Source organism: Loxodonta africana, chromosome 13 (genome assembly GCF_030014295.1).
Source record: "Loxodonta africana isolate mLoxAfr1 chromosome 13, mLoxAfr1.hap2, whole genome shotgun sequence".
NCBI classification, from domain to species: domain Eukaryota; kingdom Metazoa; phylum Chordata; class Mammalia; order Proboscidea; family Elephantidae; genus Loxodonta; species Loxodonta africana.
Window position 1 is genome coordinate 85464678 of NC_087354.1, and position 21970 is coordinate 85486647.

A 21970-nucleotide genomic window follows, 5' to 3' on the forward strand; every position below is an offset into this window, starting at 1 on the left:
TGAGAGGGTGAGGTTGCCACTCAGATGGACTAGGAGAATGGGGCCGCCCAAAGCCGAGGAAGCAACGTTGCCATCCCAGTGGTCCTGGAGCTGGAAGCTGAAGCCCAGGGCCAAGGGGCCTCCACACAGAATTCAGACACCGTGGCTAACACCAAGAGTTTGGAGGCAAGGCCCTTGCCCATATGGTCCCAAAGAAACAGGATTCTTTTTAAGCCTTGAGAGCTAATATACACTCTGCCAGGTTTTGGACTTGGTGCCTGTTATCCCTACTTTTCCTCCAGTTTCTTCATCACTATTACAGTATATGTTCCCTTTGACCCAGAAGCTGCGTTCTTGGGCTTTTGTCCTCTTGCTAAGTCTGCATGTGCAAGATTGTTCATGGCAGTTTTTTTTGTTTCTAATTATTGCACATGATTGAAAACAACCTGAATGACCACAAGTAGGACAAGTTAAACACACCCATACGATGGAATGGGATGCTGTCAGGCTGTACAAACACACCAAGAAGCTCTCTGTCTTTTCCTGAAAAGATCTCTAAGAGTTACCGCAAAGGAAAGAACAGGATGTAGAATGTGGAATCTTTTTTGTTTTTTTAAAAGATGGGAATAAGAATATATATGCCCATTTTCGTATATATTTGCACAGAGAAATTCTGAAAGCATACACAAGATGTGGTTGGGAAATGTGGGAACTTGTTAGACCGAGGAAAGGGTTGAGAAGAACGGTTTTCACTGTATACCTCTTTATGTTTTTTGATTTATGAAGCAAGTAAAAGTATTTCCTGTTCAAAAAATTAAACTAAAAAATAAAACTTAGGAATGGTAAGTGCCACAGGTTTAAGGAACATTCGGGAGATGATGATAATAAAAAAATGATTCCAATAGTTAAGTAATTTTTTTTTAGTGTAGGTTTTTTATATTTGTCTTTATGGTTGTAAAAATAACATGGGTGCAGCACTTTGTGCTGAATTTGTTTTTATTTGTTTTGTTACACACAGTCATTTGATTATATTTTCTTTTCAGTCCTGATGATATTGGGACGTGCTGGTACATCCTTCTCTCTGGTTCCGTGTTCATTAAGGAATCCATGTTTCTTCCAAGAAGCAGGTATGGTATAATAGATTCTATAATAGATTGTCCATAAAGCTTGAAAATTTTTTTGCAGCATTCTTTCTCTATTTCCTCTTCTACTGACACAAAGCAAGGCGATACTTTGGGGTATCAATACATGAATCTTTAAGAAATGACTGTTTTATGTTGTAGACACTGTTCTAATCTTTTAACAAAGGGCCAAGAATGAAAACATGCAGGCGACATGTGTATTTGTTACATGAACATGTCACCTGTATTCAGGGTGTATTTGTTTGTAGACGATGCAATCTGCCTCAAGATGGCTTACATAAAAGGGGGATTAACTGTGAGACTATAGCAGGTGGCCTTAGAAGCATATAAGAAGAGGCAAAGAAAGTTCATGAGACCTACAGGACTGGAAATGGAAAACCAGGAACTGTCGTTAACTTTTCTGCCTCTCAGCACCATATGGTCTCTCATTTTTTCATCTCTTTGTGGACTGGCTTTCTCCTTTCCAAGGCCTTAATTTCTTTCTCCTGTGACTTTGGCTTTTATGTCGCTGACTATTGATTTATAACCTCACGTAATGTTTCCACTGTTTGACTGTAGTGCCTGTGCCTGTGTTTTTACCTCGAATTCTTCAGGATGTAGTCTCATTGGCTCAGCTTGGGACAGATGCAGACGTCTGTTCCAATCAGCTGTAGGTGCATGGCTGCCTATGTTCAGGAGTCCCTGGGTGGTGCCAGTGGTTAAAGCATTTGGCTGCTAACCAAAAGATTGGAGGTTCTAGTATACCCAGAGGCATCTTGGAAGAAAGGCCTGGCAGTCTACTTTCAAACAATCAGCATGTAGAGTTTGACACATATGGGGTCACCATGAGTCAGACTCGACTTGATGGAACCATTTTTTTTTTTTTTTTTGGTTTGCCTATGTTCAGATTCCGCAAAGGTGTCAGCTGCTGACAGTTTCAGCAGTTATCTTTTCCCCTTTATTGTGTATTTCCTACAATTAAATATTCTTATTTTAGTTGACTAAAGATTTTTTTAAATGTTAACAATTTCCATTTTAATTTACTAAATAAATATTAAGGTATAAGTGACCTACTGTTTCTGTACCTAATCTTTAATAAAAATATTTGAATATGTTCTTGATAAATGATTTCTGAAGAGGCCAGGAACATGTTAGGAATCTACTTTAAGGATATGAGCAAATTTCTATAAAAAACCTAGTTAGTGAGTCGGGGAGAGGTACCCTGACATGTGGAGGGAAGTCAGCCTGGGTGTGGTGATGGGAGGGTGGTGGGGCATCTGGCGGCCAGAGTGGCAGTGAAGGCGCCAGAGGCTCATTGCCTCTAATGAAAAATAACACCTGGTGCGATTCCCTGGCCCCTTGGGCCTTACACTTGCCGAGATCAGATTGGCAGGCGTTATTCTCTTTGGGAAATGGCCCTCTGAGGAGGGAACGCTGTTGCCTGTTGTTCTTACGGTAGCAGTAGTCATAACAGTGATAATAACATTGCTGATAGTAGTAGTGGAAGTAATAGTTGCATTATTGTAGGATATTGTAGTAATAAAATGATGAGGGTAAGATAGTGAAGACTTGTGTAGTGCTGTCTGGCAGGCGCCATCTAAATGCTTTGTATCCATTGACTCATTTAATTTTACAATAGTCTTCTGAGGTAGGTGCATTTATTATCTGTATTTTATGAATGAAGAACCTGACAGTATGGTATGCTAGACCTCCTAGAATTCTCCTAGAAAGCCTGGAGTGACCCTGTGAGCTACCTCCTGTAAGTCCAGGAATTCTGTTCCCCGGAGGAACTGAACATGGAACATCATAATTCTCTTACTGATTCAGACACAGAGCTTACTGTTTGACCCTTTTGGGAGCCTTTGCTTAGCTCTTTCTGAACTTGAATGAAGGTGTAGGCAAACGGTATTTAAGTATTGGTGCATTTTTAAAATTATAATTTTAATATAAAAATAAACCAAAACCAGTTGCCATTGATGCCTACTCAAGGTGACCCATGTGTGTCTGAGTAGAAATGTGCTCTATAGGGTTTTCAGTGGCTGATTTTTCAGAAGTAAATTGCCAGGCCTTTCTTTTAAGATGCCTCTGTGTAGACTTGAACCTCAAAACTTTTGGTTACCACCTGAAAAAGTGGTATCAACTACATAAATTCTCAAAGAGAAAAGGAAAAAATCACCTGAAACGCTCTACCCAAGATGATAGTTTTTTAATATTCTTGTGTTTTTGTCTCCATTCTTTATATGTATGTGTACTTCACATAGTTAAAATATTTCACGTGTAGTTTTGTATCTTGTGTATTTCAATGGAAGTCCACGTGTATGCATCTTCTCACAGTATTAAAAGTGCTTTATAAACGTTAACTCTTTGTAAACTTTAATGTCTGTTTAATGTTCAGTTATTGAATTTTCCACAGTGTAGTTAATAATTATAAAGGGTAAATTATTTGACACTTTAAAAAAAAATTTTTTTTTTTTTTTTCATTGTAAGTAATGTTAAAGCAGTGTATGTGATTCATACATCTTAAAGAGAACACTGGTTAGTGACTTCTTCACCATTTTGATACAGGGTCTGTTGTACAAGTTAAATCCATAGACTGAGGTCCTAGAACAGGGAAGTCATCTGTGATGGTCTTCCTTGACTACCAGCCATCATCAGCTAGAAGAGTAACAGCTTGTTCTAACCCCTGAAACAGGAACCTAACATTCAAAAAACTGCCATTCTACAGTACAACTAAATGGTGCCTGGCTACTGCCACTGACTGCTCTGACAGGGATCACAATAGAGGGTCCCGGACTTAGCTGGAGAAGAATGTAGAGCAAAATTCTAACTCAAAAAGAAAGACCAGACTTGCTGGCCTCAACAGAGATTGGAGAAACCCTGAGAGTATGGCCCCCAGACACCCTTTCAGCTCAGTAATGAGGCCACTCCTGAGGTTCACCCTTCAGCCAAAGATTGAACGGGTCCATGGAAAAAAACAAGACTAAAGGGCACACTAGCCCTGGGTCAGGGACTGGAAGGTAGGAGGGAACAGGAAAGCTGGTACTAGGGAACCTGGGGTTGAGAAGGGAGAGTGTTGACATGTCATGAGGTTGTTAACAAATGTCATACAACAATGTCTATACTGTTTGATGAGAAACCAGTTTGTTCTGTAAGCCTTCATCTAAAGTTCAGTTAAAAGAAAAACAAGAAAAAAACTTCCATTCTAGAAGAAAGAGGATTTACAGTTCAGACTTATTTCATGAACACATTGGACTCTGCATCTAATTATTTTAAAAGATGATACAAGTTACTCTTTCTCTTGGCTGGATATCAAATGCTTCCAAGTCAGTAATTTTAGTGGGAAGAAGGAAAGAGTGGTGTTTCAGACCGAATGACAAACTAGTACCATATATAGGTTATTCCTTCATGTTACACCTGGTGACACTTGCTCTGTCCAAGTTGTTTGTTTTCTTTGAGGATGTTGCCTTAGGAATAGTACTAAGATTGTTTTAATAAGAAAGTTTCTAATGGTACTATGCTATAAGTTGCCATTAGTGATTCATTCGTATTTCTCTAGAATATATTGAGGTTTGATTAAAGAGTGATTTGGATTAAGTGTTAGTAACAGTCTAGCTTTGTAATACAACTAGTTTATAGGTGGTTCTCCACATGTACTATGTTTTTATCATATTAGCCTAGAAATTGGTTATCGGTATAGATAGAAAGTTAAGATGAGCATTTTTTTTTTTAATGTTTCAACTTTTTTTTACAGGTAATTCATTTTGAACAGTTAGTTTTGAGTTAGAGTGCCTTGAACATCATTTTAATAATTCTAGCTAATTATTATGAAATCACTTTGGTGCCTGAAGGGTAATGTAGATTGCAGAAAATCTGTTTGGCTTCTAGATGTCATTACTTTATTGAAGTCTTAAGTTGACATTTAGATCAGCATTTTATGCCTTTCTAATTTTCTTTCTCTTTCTCGATAGATGAGGGTTGTTTTGGTCATATGCTACTTTGGTTTTTCAAACACGGACACTATTACTTTATAAAGGTTATAATATTTATGGAGCCTGTGACTCTACGTGACTGTCAGTGATAGATTGCCTGCTCTTCCCCACCTCAAGCAAGTTCAGTGACATGTTATTTTTATGAGTTTTATTGTAAATCTATTAGAAATTGATCAAATTCTGAAACATTGGCATTTGTACAAATCGCCGTAATTTCATGCCCTTTTATGTCTTTACCCTAAGGTAGAGCTTAATTTGTATTTGGAATAAAATTTGCGTTTTTGAAGCAGTGTACAATATATAGTTATGTTTTTCTTCAAGTCTTACTTAAAATAGATCCAGTTTCCTTAAATTATCAGAAAGATGGTGTCACGGATTGAATTGTGTCCCCCCAAAATATGTGCCAACTTGGCTAGGTCACGATTCCCAGTATTATGTGGTTGTGCACCATTTTGTGATTTTCCTGTGTGTTATAAGTCATAACCTCTGCCTGTGGTTACCACCCTGTCAAAGATCACATCCCCGATCCAGTGTAAAGGGAGTTTCCCTGGAGTGTGGCCTGCACCATCTTTTATCTTACAAAAGATGAAAGGGAAGCAAGCAGAGAGGGGGGATCTCATAACATCAAGATAGTGGTGCTGAGAGCAGAGTGTGTCCTTTGGACCTGGGGTTCCTGTGTAGAGAATCTCCTAGCCCAGGGGAAGATTGATGACAAGGACCTTCCTCCAGAGCTGACAGAGTAAGCCTTCCCCTGGAGCTGATGCCCTGAATTTGGACTTCTAGCCTACTAGACTGTGAGAAAATAAATGTCTCTTTGTTAAAGCCATCCACTTGTATTTCTTTTATAGCAGCACTAGATGACTAAGACAGATGGTGAGCAAAAGTAATTTAGGAATACAGGGCATGGGGTCAGAGGTAACATTTGCCATAGACAAATATAGTAACAATATGAACTGTATGTGTTCTTTCAGCCTGTGAGTGAAGCAGTGCAGCCGCTGTGTTGTGCAGGTAGTGTGCTGCACAGCTCTTGGTGGTGGTGTTTACATCCGTGGTCACTGTAGGGTGATACAGTAAGACAATGACCAGGTAGAGGGTAGGGTGATACAGTGAGACAGTTGACAGGTAGAGGGCAGGTGATATACTAACACAGTCAACAGGTAGAGGGTAGGGTGATACAGTAAGACAATGGACAGGTAGAGGGTAGGTGATATAGTAAGACAGTCGACAGGTAGAAGGTAGGGTGATATAGTAAGACAATGGACAGGTAGAGGGTAGAGTGATACAGTAAGACAATAGATAGGTAGAGGGTAGAGTGATACAGTAAGACAATGGACAGGTAGAGGTTAGGGTGATATAGTAAGACAGTGGACAGGTAGAGGGTAGGTGATATAGTAAGACAGTGGACAGGTAGAAGATAGGGATACAGTAAGACAATGGACAGGTAGAGGGTAGGGTGATACAGTAAGACAATGGACAGGTAGAGGGTAGGGTGATACAGTAAGACAATGGACAGGTAGAGGTTAGGGTGATATAGTAAGACAATGGACAGGTAGAGGGTAGGGTGATACAGTAAGACAATGGACAGGTAGAGGGTAGGGTGATACAGTAAGACAATGGACAGGTAGAGGGTAGGGTGATATAGTAAGACAATGGACAGGTAGAGGGTAGGGTGATATATACAGTAGCAGTTGACAGGTGGAGGGTAGGGTGATACAGTAAGACAATGGTCAGGTAGAGGTTAGGGTGATACAGTAAGACAATGGACAGGTAGAGGGTAGAGTGACAGTAAGACAATGGACAGGTAGAGGGCAGAGTGATACAGTAAGACAGTGGACAGGTAGAGTGATACAGTAAGACCATGGACAGGTAGAGGGTAGGGTGATACAGTAAAACAATGGTCAGGTAGAAATTAGGGTGATATAGTAAGACAATGGACAGGTAGAGGGTAGAGTGACACAGTAAGACAATGGAGAGGTAGAGGGTAGGGTGAATACAGTAAGACAGTCGACAGGTGGAGGGTAGGGTGATAAAGTAAGGCAGTCGACAAGTGGAAGGTAGGGTGATACAATGGACAGGCAGAGGGTAGGGTGTCTGGTAAGACAGTCGACAGGCAGAGGGTAGGGTGTATGGTAAGACAGTTGACAGAGGATAATGGAGTGCCTCGAGGAAGGAGTTTCCCCTAATTTTTCTCAAAGAAGCCATTTGTGACAGCCCAGTCACTGCTGTCAAGTTAATTCCGACTCATAGCAACCCCATAGGGTTTCCAAGGCTGTAGATCCCTGTGGAAGCAGACTGCCATGCCACCTCTTTCTCCCTCAGAGTCACTAGTGGTTGTGAACTACCGACCTTTCAGTTAGCAGTCAATGGCTTTAAGCGCAGCACCACTAGAATTAGAAATCGTTAGCTGAAAATTGTATTATCTTATAGTAACAAGTTTAGAAATGGTTGTTCTTCATATACCTTCGGTTTTTGCTATATAATGGGCTGGAGAATATGAATAATGTTAAAATACTAATAATGTGCTTTTTTAAATCAGTATACCTAAGGAACCATAATAGAAATTTCTATGTACTTTTAAATTTCTCACTTCTAAAATTGCACCACTCTCTAAATGCTGAAGCCCATTTTATAGTCACAGCATAATCACTTGTATTAATGTGTTATTTTTTTGGCTGCTGGCTTCTTTGAAAGGTTGAAAATTTTAATTGAGATATTGAAGAGGCTCAGACTGTGTTTTTAAACTTGCAACGTGTTGTTTGAACTGTTAGAAAGGAGTTAGTTTACCTCGGTTGTGTATTAACTTATGGAGTTGGAGCCTTTTTCTACTAATTGATCAATCATTTTTATATGTATTTGCAAAAACAGTGTGCTGGATATTTTAAGACATGAACTGTTACTGTCATACAGGCAGACTATTCTTTGAATTTACGTGGGTCACATTTCTGGAAAAAACCCACTCGTATTAAAACAGTGAACTTGCTTTTCTCCACAGAATCAATTTTTATCATCGAGGCCTTCAGGGTAAGACCTTTTAATAGAAATGATCATATACACTATATTTAGTCATAACCAAACCAAACCACACCCATTGCCATTGAGTGGATTCTGACGCATAGTGTCTCTGTAGGACAATAGAACTGCCCCGTGGGGTTTCCAGGCTGTAAATCTTCATGGAAGCAGACTGCCACATCTTTCTCCCATGGAGTGGCTGGTGGGTTTGAACCTCCAGCCTTTCGGTTAACAGCCAAGCAAGCCACCAGGACTCCTATGTAATGATAAACATATATGTGTGTGTGTGTGTGTGTGTGTGTTTTATGTGTATGTATGTATTTTTTTTTGCTCTGATAGTTAAAATTCTCTATATCAATCTTTTCATATTTATGAGGTGGCCAGGGTGGGCTGTAAAGTTGAAGGAAAAAGATTAGCCCAGGCTAGCTGTAAGTCCAGGAACTTTAAAGATGCCAAGAAAAGGGTGGTAATTAAGGCTGAGAAGCAGAGGAATTGGTCACAAAGACCTATACAGAAGGACAGAGACTTCTAATGCATATAAGTTAGAATCTGACTGCCAGGTGATGTTAGGCAATAGACCTAGCAGCCATTGTAATCTGTAGTCTACAAGTTCCTTAAGAAATTATGTCCAAAACTGGCAGCACACTCTTGGGGTGACTGAAGTGCCACCGAAATTGTGGTTTGGTCCACGGGCCCTTTCCATATTTGTGGGTTATTCTTTCTCATTCTAAAATGGGCTTAGTGTAGTTCAAATTTTGAGGCATATCTCTATGCTACCGAGTCCTAGTGTATGGCCTCTGTGTTAAGTTCTGGAGTAGGCAAAGAAAGCAAAGACGGTCTACTCCCTGCTGTCATGTAACTTCCTACTTAGCTGGGAAGATGAGCCAGTCACACGTGAATCATGAAAAAATTACCCAGGCATCACTGAACAGGTAACACAGATAAATTGATGTAGCAAAGACCACACACAATACAAAAATCAAAAGTATTTTAATGTATGTGGGTGGTATTCGAGGGTGGCTCTTGAGCAGGTGAATTTTGTGTTGGGTTTATGATTCATATTGTTGGAAAGGTGGTGGAAAAGGGGATTTAGACACAACAAAGAACATGAGTGATGTCATAGAGAAGAGATGGAGGGTGGGCCATCCAACCATAACCAATAGTTCCAATGAAGGCACAGAAATGGGATCATGTAGTTAGAATAGAAGTACAGTTTAGGGGCTGAAATGGTTGAGAGAGCATTGGTGAGGTCTCATTTACAAAGCTGTTTAACTTGGTTGGAATGGCCAAGACTGTTGGTAAATTAGATCTCAAGTAGCATTGGCAGGAGGTTGGGAGAAATGAGCACATCATTTATTTGCACCGCTTTGACTGTGTCCATTTACAGTTAGTGCTTTTCCTTCACTGATACCAAATATATCCACAATTTAAAAATTAAAATTGTGCCATGGTGCTAGTAATAATCACATTTTAAATTAGAGCTGGCAGCTATAATGAGGATAAGTGGGGAAACAAGACATTTAACTAATCAGTTCTGAGAGGCCGAAATACTATTCTCATTATGATTCACGTGACAAACAATGAGCTACTTGAGTTTCAAAATCGCAGGCCTGCTTTCTGCCGGTCATTGCTACAGGATAAGTTAATTGATTGCCCTGAGAGCTTGCAGTTTTTTAGTGAAAAGAAGGTGAAACAGTGGAAGAGCTATTCTGTATTTATATGGTAGGGACTGAATCAATATTTAAATATTCCATATTTCGTGTAAAGAGCTATAAGGATTAGGAATGACTTTGAAAGAGTACACATTTACTATAAAGCACGTGATGCCTTACAGCAGGTGCGGAATGGCATTTTAGCCATAACTCCCTGGCAAGTTACCTTATGGCAAGATACCTTTACTGAACATTACATGTATCCAGAAAGTATGAAGACGAATGAGGTGCAGAGTTCTGGAAGTTGTAAATTAAAGATTTGCCTTCAGGTATTGGCAAAATCAAAACGACAGGAACACAGATTAAGCATAGAAAAGAAAATAGTTACTGAAGAAGGGATGGAAAAAAAAAAAAAAACCAGGAACTACAAATCATTAAAATTGTCCTAGTGTAAAAATGCACATATAAATATATATGTATAACTGTACATATAATTGGATTAAATACACATGTATATGCAGATGACACAAGTCAAGAAGACTTGAAGCACTTACTGATGAAGATCAAAGACTACAGCCTTCAGTATGGATTATACCTCAACATAAAACAAAAATCCTCACAACTGGACCAGTAAAAAACATCGTGATAAACGGAGAAAAGTTTGAAGTTGTCAAGGGTTTCGTTTTACTTGGATCCATAATCAGTGCCCATGGAAACAGCTGCGAAGAAAATCAAATGACACATTGCATTGGGCAAATCTGCTGCAAAAGACCTCTTTAAAGTGTTAAAAATCAAAGATGTCACTTTAAGGACTAAGGTGCACCTGACCCAAGCCATGGTATTTTCAGTCACTTCATATTCATGCGAAAACTGGGCAATAAATTAAAAAGACCAAAGAAGAATTGATGCATTTGAATTATGGTGTTGGTGAAGAATATTGAATATACCATGGACTGCCAGAAGAACGAACAAGTCTATCTTGGAATAAGTACAGCCAGAGTGCTCCTTAGAAGTGAGGATGGCAAGACTTCGTCTCACATGCTTTGGACATGTTATCAGGAGGGTCCAGTCCCTGGAGAAGGACATCATGCTTGATATAGTAGAGGGTCAGTGAAAAAGAGGAAGACCCTCTGTGAGATCAGTTGACCCAGTGGCTGCAACAATGGGCTCGAGAATAACAGTTGTGAGGATGATCCCAGAACTGGGAAGTGTTCCATTCTGTTATACATAGAGTTGCTTTGAGTTGGAACTGATTCGATGGCACCTAACAACAACAACATACATTCATAAATATGTATGTAGGAAACCCTGGTGGTTAAGTGCTACGGCTGCTAACGAAAACGTTGGCAGTTCGAATCCGCCAGGCACTCCTCAGAAACTCTATGGAGCGGTTCTACTCTTGTCTAGTAGGGTCGCTATGAGTCGGAATCTACTCGACGGCAGTGGGTTTGGTTTTTGGTTTGGTATGTATGTATCAGTGGTCTATGATTTGACCGTTTTCAGTCTTTTGTGTTTTCCCCACACCTAATCCAAAAGCAGCTTTTAAAAACTGACACGCCTGTATTGAATTTTCCAAAGCATTCTGTTTCATAGCTTAAGTAATTATTAAGTTATACAGATAACTATTAAGTGTGCTGTTCTTTTAAAATATTAATCTGCAGAACCTGATCGCAATGAAGTGTGTCCCGGTAAATGAGTATCTTAGAAGAATTCTTCACCAAAAGGACTGCCAAAATGACCAGAGCTGATTTCTAAAATCAAAATTACCCCAGATTATTAGTTATATCTTTTTAAGCAATACCTCAGCTTGGACTTAATTAGTATTAATAAGACCTTCAGTCCTGACCTCTGTCAGAAACTGCGCACTTGCAATTTTTTATGTGCGTATACTTTCACTTGTTCATCCTACAAATATTATTGCGTGCCTTTTAATGTGCCTGCCTGGGATATGGTACAGATAGGGATCCTTCTGATGAGTCCTCAAAACCAAGAGATATGAAGTAATTTGAGGAGGAGGAGGAGGGGTCAGGTTTTCCGGTTCTGCAGGGAGATTGAGGACAGAGAGGTGATCTGTGGATTTAGCAGCCTAAAGGTCATAGATGGCCCTGACAGAATGCTTTTGAGTAGAATGGTGGAGCTGATTGAGGAGACAATGGGAAGAGAAAAACTGATGAAAGAGATGATAGATAAATTTTCAAAAAATTTCATTGTGAAGAGGAACAGAGAAATGAGATGGTGGCTGGAAGTTGTTGTGGAGTCAAGAGGGATTTCTTTAAAATTTGGAGGGGCTAGAACTTGTTTTCAGCACCCATCTGTCAGTTTGTCGTACTGTGGTGGCTTGTGTGTTGCTATGATTCTGGAAGCTATGCCACTGATACTCTAAATACCATCAGGGTCACCCATGGTGGACAGGTTTCAGCAGAACTTCCAAACTGAGACAGGCAAGGAAGAAATACTTGATGATCTGCTTCTGAAAATTAGCCAGTGAAAACCCTGTGAATCCCAACAGAATATTGTCCGTTATAGTGCTGGAGGATGAGCTGCCTCGGTTGGAAGGCTCTCAGAATACACAGTGGCCACAACAATGGTCTTGAGCATCCCAATGATTGTGAAAATGGCTTAGGACTGGGAAACGTTTTGTTGTATATGGGGTCACCGTGAGTTGGAGCTGACTTAATGACATCTAACAACAGCAGGGCTCATTTGTATGTTGAAGGAAATGATACAGTAGAGAGGCATAAATAGGTAACGCAGGAAAGAAGGGAGGTAGTTGTAGAAATGGATAAAGTCCAAAAGGGGGGATTAGCTTTTGAAAAAGTGAAAGCATTTTACCATCTTTTCTCTTTTAACAGGCTTAGGATACAGGTGTAGCTTGGTTGGTAGGTTTGAGAGTTCAGTGATTGGTATTTGGGAGTTTTGAAGAGAGAGGACAAGCTGTGAAACAAAAGGACTGTTGAGTGGCCATTTGGTGTTTGTGATCCTGGATTTATGTTTTTTTCCTTGAAACTTTCAGCTGTTCAGACGCAGGCGTGGTGAAGGGGAGTGATTGGGTTTCTGGGATTTGCACTTCACGGTTGTGTACAGGAAACCCTGGCAGAGCAGTGGCAAAGAGCTAGTTTTGCTAACGAAAAGGTCAGTAGTTCAGATCCACTAGGCACTCTTTGGAAACTCCATGGGGCAGCTCTATTCTATCCTATATGGTTGCTATGAGTTGGAATCGACTTGACGGCAATGGGTTTTTTTTTGATTGGATACAAGAAAGGAAAGGATGAAGGAGTTAAGGGTGTATCTGGAACACCTGTATCTTCGTGTGGATTTTCTCCAGGGCCCTCAGACTCTAGGTACCGTACCTGAAATGCCACAAACAGCTACAAGTCTGCTTGACCTTCCATTTTTCCTGCCCTTAAAGGCTTTACTGAACTGCTGGTCTCCTACTCCAGAAACTTCTCTTGAGTTTCTGTTCTGACGTCTTTTTTTACCCCTGACAACTGATAATTCAGCAAATAACGCTTCAGTTAGAAATGACACTAACAAGTCAACTCCTTCTACGGCCACTGCCAATAATGCCTTTGTTCAGATGTTACCTGATCTGTTAAAACCGCTCCCCAAATGCCTTTACTTCTTCTGCCATAGTGCCACCATTAAAAAAAAAAGAACCCATTGCTGTCGAGTGAAAATCGACTCATATCGATCCTCTAGGACGGTAGAACTGCCCTATAGGGTTTCCAAGGAACACCTGGTGGATTCGAACTGCTGACCTTTTGGTTAGCAGCGGTAGCTCCTGACCACTATAACACCAGGGTTTCCAGTGCCACCATAATGATGGTTTAAAGCAAAGAACTTCTCATGTTGATCCTTTGCACGATGAATTTGAATGACTTCCAACAGCTAAACAGATAAAATCCAGATTACTTAGTGAGGTATAGGAGCCCTGGTGGTGCAGTGGTTAAGAGCTCCAAAAAGGTCGGCAGTTTGAATCCACCAGCTGCTCCTTGGAAATCCTGTGGGGCAGTTCTACTCTGTCCGATAGGGTCACTGTGAGCCAGAACTGACTGGACGGCAGCAGGTTTGGTAGTGGGGCGTAGGGGGAAGCTGAAACTATGACTACAACCTACAGTGTTCCTTGTATCTACTCCAGTTACATTCAGCTTGTCACCGTGGTCTGAGCACCCCTTTGCCTCCGCTGCTCTTTCTGCCTAGGATACATGCCTTGCTGTCGCGTTCGTCTCCACCACCATCGCGACACTTGTGGAAGCACTCAGCCCCATGTGTTTTACTCTCTGGGAAGCCTACCCTTGTGTTCCTGTCAGGGTCATTCTACACGAGTACTAAGCCGTGAGATTTTCAGGGGCATGGGCTGCACTCATCTTTCCTTCTCAGTGCCTAGCACATGGCAGATATTTAATTGTTGAATCCTACTGGTTCAAGATTATAGTTTTAACTTGCCCTTTAAAAAAAATCACTTTAAAAAAGTTTAATATTAGAACAACATATTTCCATTTAGAAATAACTTTTCAGTAAGCTGTAATTTATTTAACGTCAAGTTAATATAGAGGAGAAGAGTCGGAAAAGGAAGAGATTGCAAGGTAATGAAGAAGGAGTTGGAGGAAGCTCATGAGAAGTTGGTAGTACTAGTTGATCTGTGCAGGAGTGCAGAAGAGGGGGATAAGGGAAAGAGGTCTTATTCCGTATTGTTTTGCTTACTGTATTATTTACAGTTAGTTTTGGTTGCATAAAATAATAGCATAAGCACAGTAGGAGCTGTTTTCTCTCGTATGTGAAAAAGCCCTGGAGGTAGATGGTCCAGAGTGGTATGGTGGATCCAACAGTATGAAAAAGTTACAGGCTTCTAGTTTTTCTTCTGCACTTACGCTGTCACATGCCCTCCATCTTCAGGGTTAGTGCATGGCACAGGGTGGCTGCCAATCGCCAGCTGTCACATCTGCATTGGAAGCAGGAGGAAAGGCAGAAGAGCAAAAATCTCTTTTATATCCAAGTCAGATTCCTTAAAGCAGTGTGGTTATTTATATCTCATTGTCCAGAATGTAGTTATTTTGCCACTTCAAGCCACACAGGAACCTGGGACGTGAAATCTTGTATTCCAGGATGTAATGTGCCCAAAAAACCAAACCTAGTGCCGTCAAGTCGATTCTGACTCTTAGCGACCCAATAGGACAGAGTAGAGCTGCCCCATAGAGTTTCCAAGGAGCGCCTGGCAGATTCGAACTGCCAACCCTTTGTTTAGCAGCCGTAACACTTAACTACTGCACCACCAGGGGTAATGTGCCCAGAAAAATAATAATACAGAAAATAGCTTCTGAAGAAAAAGAGGAGAATGAATACTGGAGAAGGCAACCAGAAGTCTCTGTCACAGTTGCCGCTTATTTTTCACTCAGGTTCCTTTTAGTTTTAATTCTCTCTCTTTGCTGGCTCCTTCTCCTTAGCCCTGTGCTCACGCTCTTCATCATCTTAACCCCGCTCCTCTAGGTCTTACATCATCTGTAATTCCTACTTGTCTTACTTAAAGCTGATTCAAGTCCTGTATTCATTCCCATGTTGCACATAAGCAAAAATATATATGAAAAATGTTAAGGGATGCTGGAGGAGAGTTCTAAGTAAGGCAGAATTGTAAAAACATCGTGAGCTTGGCTTGACTAGAGCTGATGATACTGAAGGGATAGTTTACTTGGCCTTGGTGTAAATGTATCCTGTGTTAAATTTGAAGTGTGGTAGATTTCTAAATTAAAGGAATAGAGTAAATTATGTAAACGGATGCAATGGGATGTACAAAAATCCCCCCTTTGAGTCCTAGTTGTACTCTCTCCTTCAGTATAAGACGTCTTCTTCCGGGAAAACTTATGTGATTTTTAGCATTATTTAGACCACTTCATTCCATTTGAATTATATTCTGATATGATACCTCATGTACAGAGAAAAACTGTTCTCTAGAGAGGGAATTAAATTGCTGGATCAAGTTGGGAATTTGGTTGCTATAACTACAACTTCACAGATGTGCTGTGCATATAAATACAGGCTTCATGGTCTTTGGAATATTGGCATTTGTAGTGTCTTAACAATGTAAGTATAAGTAGCCTTAAAAGGACCCTTGATGTTTTTATATGTATACTTGACGTGATATCACAGGTCATCTGATGGTTGAAGTCTTTAGTCAGGGAATTTGCCATTTATGATCTTTGGTATAAATTAGTGCGTGATAGTTTACCCTGGAAGTCCTTGTTTGCGGTGATGTTTGGGTTTCTGTTGCAGAAATAAATATTACTATATTTCCTAAGGGTTTTAAACTGACACATGTTCGTCGGTGAGATATGAGGTTTTTCTCTGTAAATGTTTGAATTGTTTCTCTACCGCTAAGTGTAGAGGAATTCACATTGTGTGTTTTTGGAGGGGGTTGGAGGAATGTGTGATATTCTTTCACCTTTCTGAATACAAGGTGTATCTTAAAATATATAGCAGTTAACTTTCTTTGTGTTCACAGAAGCGTACTCTCAGTATTGGGAACGCTCACAGAAAATAACAAAAGGATATTGTTGAAAGAGATTGATACATAAAGCAAATTATATTCAATGAAATTGGATTGTATTAAAATAAAAATATTTCAGTTGTAGTTTGAGGATCCTCTATTTCGTTACCAGGAATAAAATTATATTTTAAAGACAAAAAATCATACATTTTAATGCTAAAAAAAGACTTAATTTTGTATAACGCACCAAACTTTATTTTTTGCATTGTGCTTTACATTGTTTAAGGAGCCCTGGTGGCACAGTGATTAAAGTGCTCAGCTGCCAACTGTAGAGTTGGTGGTTTGCACCTGCCCTCTGCTCCGTAGGAGAAGGATGTGGCAGTCTGCTTCTGTAAAGATTACAGCCTTGGAAACCCTACGGGGCAATTCTTCTCTGTCCTGTGTAGTATTACTATGAGTTAGAAGCGACTTAACAGCAACAGGTTTGGTTTGGTTTGTTTGGTTACACTGATTAAAAGTGTTTCAAGGAAGCTTAATAGTTGGAAGAACGTGAAGTAATAGCTTAGACGTGCATATCCTGGCTTATTTTTTTTAATATTAGAATTTATATATAACTGTAAATGTGAGTTTTAAAACTATCTGCTTAATGTTTATTATTGACTAAAATATTGAACTGTCAGTTCAAATATTCAAAATGTGTATTTCCTTAGACTCCTGTATTTACATACATATATATACATATATATACATACATATATATGTGACTTTATAGGTGTTACGTATTTTTGCAATTAAATGTAAAATATAATCTTCGGAATTGAATGTTCAGGTAATTATAGATATGCATAAACAACTATTTTCATAGTTATACATTTACATAAGGTTTTTTAATTTTTATTTTATTTTTTTATTGATGGTCTTACTGTATTCATGTTTTATAGCTTCATGGTAAGTGTTTAGTTTCATTTAGATAACTTTCTTTTATTTCTTAATTAAGCACTTTCAGGTAATTAAAAAAAATTAGACCAGTGGTCAGAATCTGTCAAATACGTTCCTATGAGATGATGATTATTATTTGGTTCATTAAGTTGAGTTTAGGAAATGGTCATTAAGTTTTAATACTTAATTCAGTTTTACAAATAAAAAGACTCGTAATTATTGAGAGTATTCCATTTCGTCAGTCTAAATCATATATTCCTGGATGATATATATATATATATATATATATATATATCTCAAAGACATGGATTAGTGTCTTCTTTTCTGCTGCTGTGATGGCTAATATAGTCTAAAATATTGTTATTCAGAGTCTTGGAACTATTTCACCTTACCATTTTGATAGCTGATCTTGAATTTTAAATTATTATATAATTTTGGAAACACAAAATAGTTCTGTATGAATAAGATCTTCCAGAGTTTATAACCACGATTGCAATGTAAGAGGAGCCCTGGTGGCAAGTGGTTAAGAGCTTGGCTGCTAACTAAAAAGTCAGCAGTTCAAATCCCCAGCTGATCCTTGGAAACCCTGTGGGCAGTTCTACTCTGTCCTGTAGGGTCGCTATGAGTTGAAATTGACTAGAAGGCAACAGTTGTGTTTCTTTTTATTGCATTTAAGTGAACTTTTAAAAACATTTATGTGTAGTTAGTTTTGTGTATGTAAGCAGCGTTGTCAGTAAAACAGATTTTTTTTCATTGATTCACTGATTTATATGATTATTGTATGAAATAATCATAGCCCTTCAGATACACTAGAGCAGATCTGCTTGATAGCCGCTCAAGCCCAGGAAATCCTGAGTTTTAATTTTGTTTAAGAGTGTGCTTGTGGGGCAGTAAGTACACAAGACTTTCAGCATCTGCATTAGAGGCCTCGTGTTTTTGCGTCTGGATTAAAGTCCTTGTGTTTGGCATTGAGGTGGTTAGAAGGTAACATGGAACAAGTCTATGAAGGGTATTGACCAAGGTAGAGGTTTTCGAACTTGGCTAATTATTAGACCCACCTGGCTTAAAAAAAAAAAAAAAAAAAAACCAGTTGGCAAGTTGATTCTGACTCATGATGACCCCACGTGTGTCAGGGTAGAATTGTGCTCCATAGGGTCTTTAGGGGCTGATTTTTCGTAAATAGAGCGCTAGGCCTTTCTTCTAAAATGCCTCTGGGTAGGCTTGAACCTCCAAACTTTTGGTTAACAGCCGAGTGCATTGACTGCACACCATGGGATTCCTCGCCTCGCTTAGAATGGGTGAAATACTGACTCATAGGCCACTATTTCGGAGTTCTACCTTAGACTCTAATTTTAAAAGCTTATAAGCATGTGATCTTTGGTGAACTGAGATGCTGGGCTAATAACACTGAAATTGAAATGTAGCCATTGAAGGTTTAAGATCAAGAGACTGGTAAGACGCTGGATGAGTCATCTTGCTGCTGTGTAACAGTTCAGTAAGACTGAGGCCAGAGATGAGAGAACGCTCTCTCAGTGGCTTTGGCATGCCGTGGTTAAAGGCCTGGCTAGTATTTTCATTTATATTGAAGGGGATGGGTCTGGATGTGAGAGTAATTTAGAAGATTAGTGACAAGAAAAGAGAAGGAGTAAAAGATGATTCAGTGGTTTGAATTTGGACTCTGACCAGAATGATGCCTTCACAGCAGCAACCAAATCTGGAGAGCATGAGGTGTGAAATGAAGATGTTTGACCTTAGGTATGCTGAGTTGTATGTGTTGAGAGACTATAGAGGATTGAGATACCTGGGCATTGGGCCCTGAAAAAGCTTGAGGATGTGGGGTAGGGTAGGCTAGAGGGGTTGGTGAATAGGGAGAAAACAGGAGGGAAAAAAGGAATGTTTATAGGTTGGTAAGAAGGTAACAGGGACAGACTTTGACAGCTTTAAAATTTTGCCTCATTGAAAACCAAACCAAACCTGTTACCGTGAGTCAATTCCGACTCATGGTGACCCTATAGGACAGAGTAGAACTGCCCCATGGGGTTTCCAAGAAGCGCCTGGTAGATTCGAACTGTCGACCTTTTTGGTTAGCAGCTGACCTTTTAACCTTTGCTTCATTGCGTATCCCAATGAGGAGCCCTGGTGGCGTAATGGTTGAGTGGTTGACTGGTAACTGAAAGGTTGGGGGTTTGAACCTACCCAGCAGCTCTGTGGGAGAAATATTTGGCGCTTGCTCCTGTAAAGATGACAGCCTAGAAAATCCTGTGAGGTAGGGCGGCAGTGAGTCGGAATCCACCTGACGGCATCCAACGGCAACAACAGCTCAACCCAGTGCAGAATTATCTCATGACCTGGCTTAAATATGCCATACAGTATGTTCCAGTCCTTAAAGTGGCTGCTGGGTTTCATACATCCTTTTGAATTTTGCAAACTAAGGCAGTACTAATCTTTTACAAAATGAATTTGAAAATGGTGATTTGGGTTACTTCATTTCCGTGATCATTTATGAACGCGTGCTTGTATGCACACGTTTTCATCACTTCTTGGATAAATACCTAGAAATGGAGTTGCTGGGTTGGTTATATGGAGAGTGTGTAGTTTATAAGGAGCTGTCACGCTGTTCTTACCGTGGTTGTAACATTATGCCAACAGTTCAGAGAGTTCTGGTTGCCCCACATCTTCTGCACTTGGGATTGTAAGTCTTTTTGGTTTTAGCCAAACCAGTGGATGTGTAGTGGTATCTCGTGATTTTATTTTACATTTCTTCTAAGACTAATGATGTTGATTATCTCTTCATGTGCTTATTGGTCAGTTATATATCTTATTTGGTGAAGTGTTATTTCATATTTTTTGCCTATTTAAAAAAATTAGATTGTCTTAATTTTGTAAGGATGCTTTATATATTCTGGGTATAAGTTCTTCGGATATATTTTAAAGAAATTCTCTCCCAATCTGTGACTTGCCTATTTTTTTTTTTAAACTGTATCTTTTTAAAAGCATATGTTTTTAATCTTGATAAAATCCATTTTGTCAGTGTTCTCTTTTATACTTTGTACTTTTGGTGTCCTATTTAGGAAATCTTTCCTTCATCCGATACCATAAATATTTTATGCTTTTCTTCTGAAAGTTTAATAGTTATTTCATTTAGGTCTGAGTTCCTCATTTCCATTTGTCCGGTTTTCCTGAGCATCCCTGCCTTCTCATTTTTGCTCTTGAGCATGTGTTGTCCTTTTGGTCTCATGTGGGTGATTGTTCTAAGGAGCACTTTCCTCACATATGTTATTGTTTTTTTGTAGGCCTGTCTATTATTTGGCTGAAAGTTGATCTCCGGGAATGGTTAATTTTTATATATACTGGGAGGTAAATGTTGAGGTTTATATTTTTCCATTCAGATATACAGTTGACCCAGAGTCGTTGTTTGAAAGACTTTTTTAACTGAATTACCTTGGCACCTTTGTTAAGAGCCAGTTGACTATATTTGTTTTGGTCTCTTTCTGGAATCTCTATTCTGCTCCAGTGTTCTCCTTATATCAGTATCACAGTGTCTTCATTTGTATAGCTTTATGTTAACTTTTGAAGTCATGTAGTATAAATCTTCTAACATTTTTCTGTATCAGATTGTTTTAGCTCTTATATATCCTTTACCTTCCAATATAAAGTTTAAATTCAGCTTATTTTGTCAGAAATGTTTACTAGGATTTTATTGGAATTGCACTGCATGTGTAGATTAGTTTAAATTATTGCTGTCTTAACAATATTGAGTCTTCCAATCAATGAACATTGTATGTCATTCTACTTATTTAAGTCTTCTATAACTTCCCTTGGTAAGGTTAAGTTCCCTTTTGTAGTTTCAGAGTACAGGTTATATACATCCACCATTAAATTCATCTATATATATTTTTTTACATTTTGGTGATAAGCCATTATGTCCCCATTTACCACTCTGAGTTCCCCATTTCCATTTGTGTGGTCTTCCTGAGCCTCCCTGCCTTCTCTTCTTTGCTTTTGGGCCTATGTTGTCCTTTTGGTCTCAGGTAGATGATTGTTCCTAGGAGCACTTTCTTCCCTTGTGTTATTGTTTGTTTATAGGTCTGTCTATTATTTGGCTGATTTGATCTCTGGAAATGGCTACAGTTCCAAGTTAGAAGGATGTCTAAGGACTGTAGTCTCGAGGGCTCCTTCAGTCTCTCTCAGAGCAGTAAATCTGGTCTTTATGAATTTGAATTTTGTTCTACATTTTTTTCCCCATTCTGACAGGGACCTTCTATCATGACCCTGGTCAAAGCAGTTGGTAGTGGTAGCCAGGCACCATCTAGTGCTTCTGGTGTCAGGCTGGAGGAGGTTGTGGTTCCTGTGGTCCTTTGGACTAATTGTTTCCTTGAGTCTTTAATTTTTTTTACTCCCTTTTGCTCTGGATAGAAAGAGGCCAATAGTTGCATACCTGGCTGCTTGCAAGATTTTAAGACCCCAGACACTACTCACCAAAGTAGGATGTAGAACATTTGCTTTACGAACTATGTTATCCTAGTTCACCGAGATGTCCCCCGAGACTATATCTGAATTTCTGTTTAGGTGATATCTTAAAAAGACATTTTTACTATTTCAGTTACTTCTAAGGTACATGCCAAATTTTGGGGAGGCTGGTGGCTAGGTTTTGGTGTCATTCACATAGGATACCAGCTGTTTGGTTATTCTTCTTGAAATCTTGCTCGATTCTTGATCAGTTTAGGTTCTTACTGGTGTAGGGCTAATCTGAACCACATATTAATTCATTTGCCATTTTTCTCACTATTAAGTTATGTA

General features: G+C 39.3%; 1 protein-coding gene across 13 annotated transcripts in view; it reads left to right on the forward strand.

Moving 5' to 3' along the window:
- The window catches only part of RAPGEF2 (Rap guanine nucleotide exchange factor 2), a 316637-nt gene that overhangs the window by 149032 nt on the left and 145635 nt on the right, over positions 1-21970 (forward strand). For all 13 annotated transcript variants that reach the window (XM_023558460.2, XM_023558463.2, XM_023558464.2 and 10 more), the window contains exon 4: positions 1023-1106. In XM_023558460.2, coding sequence (XP_023414228.2) covers positions 1023-1106 — 84 coding nt within the window. The remainder of the gene's footprint in view (positions 1-1022; positions 1107-21970) is intronic.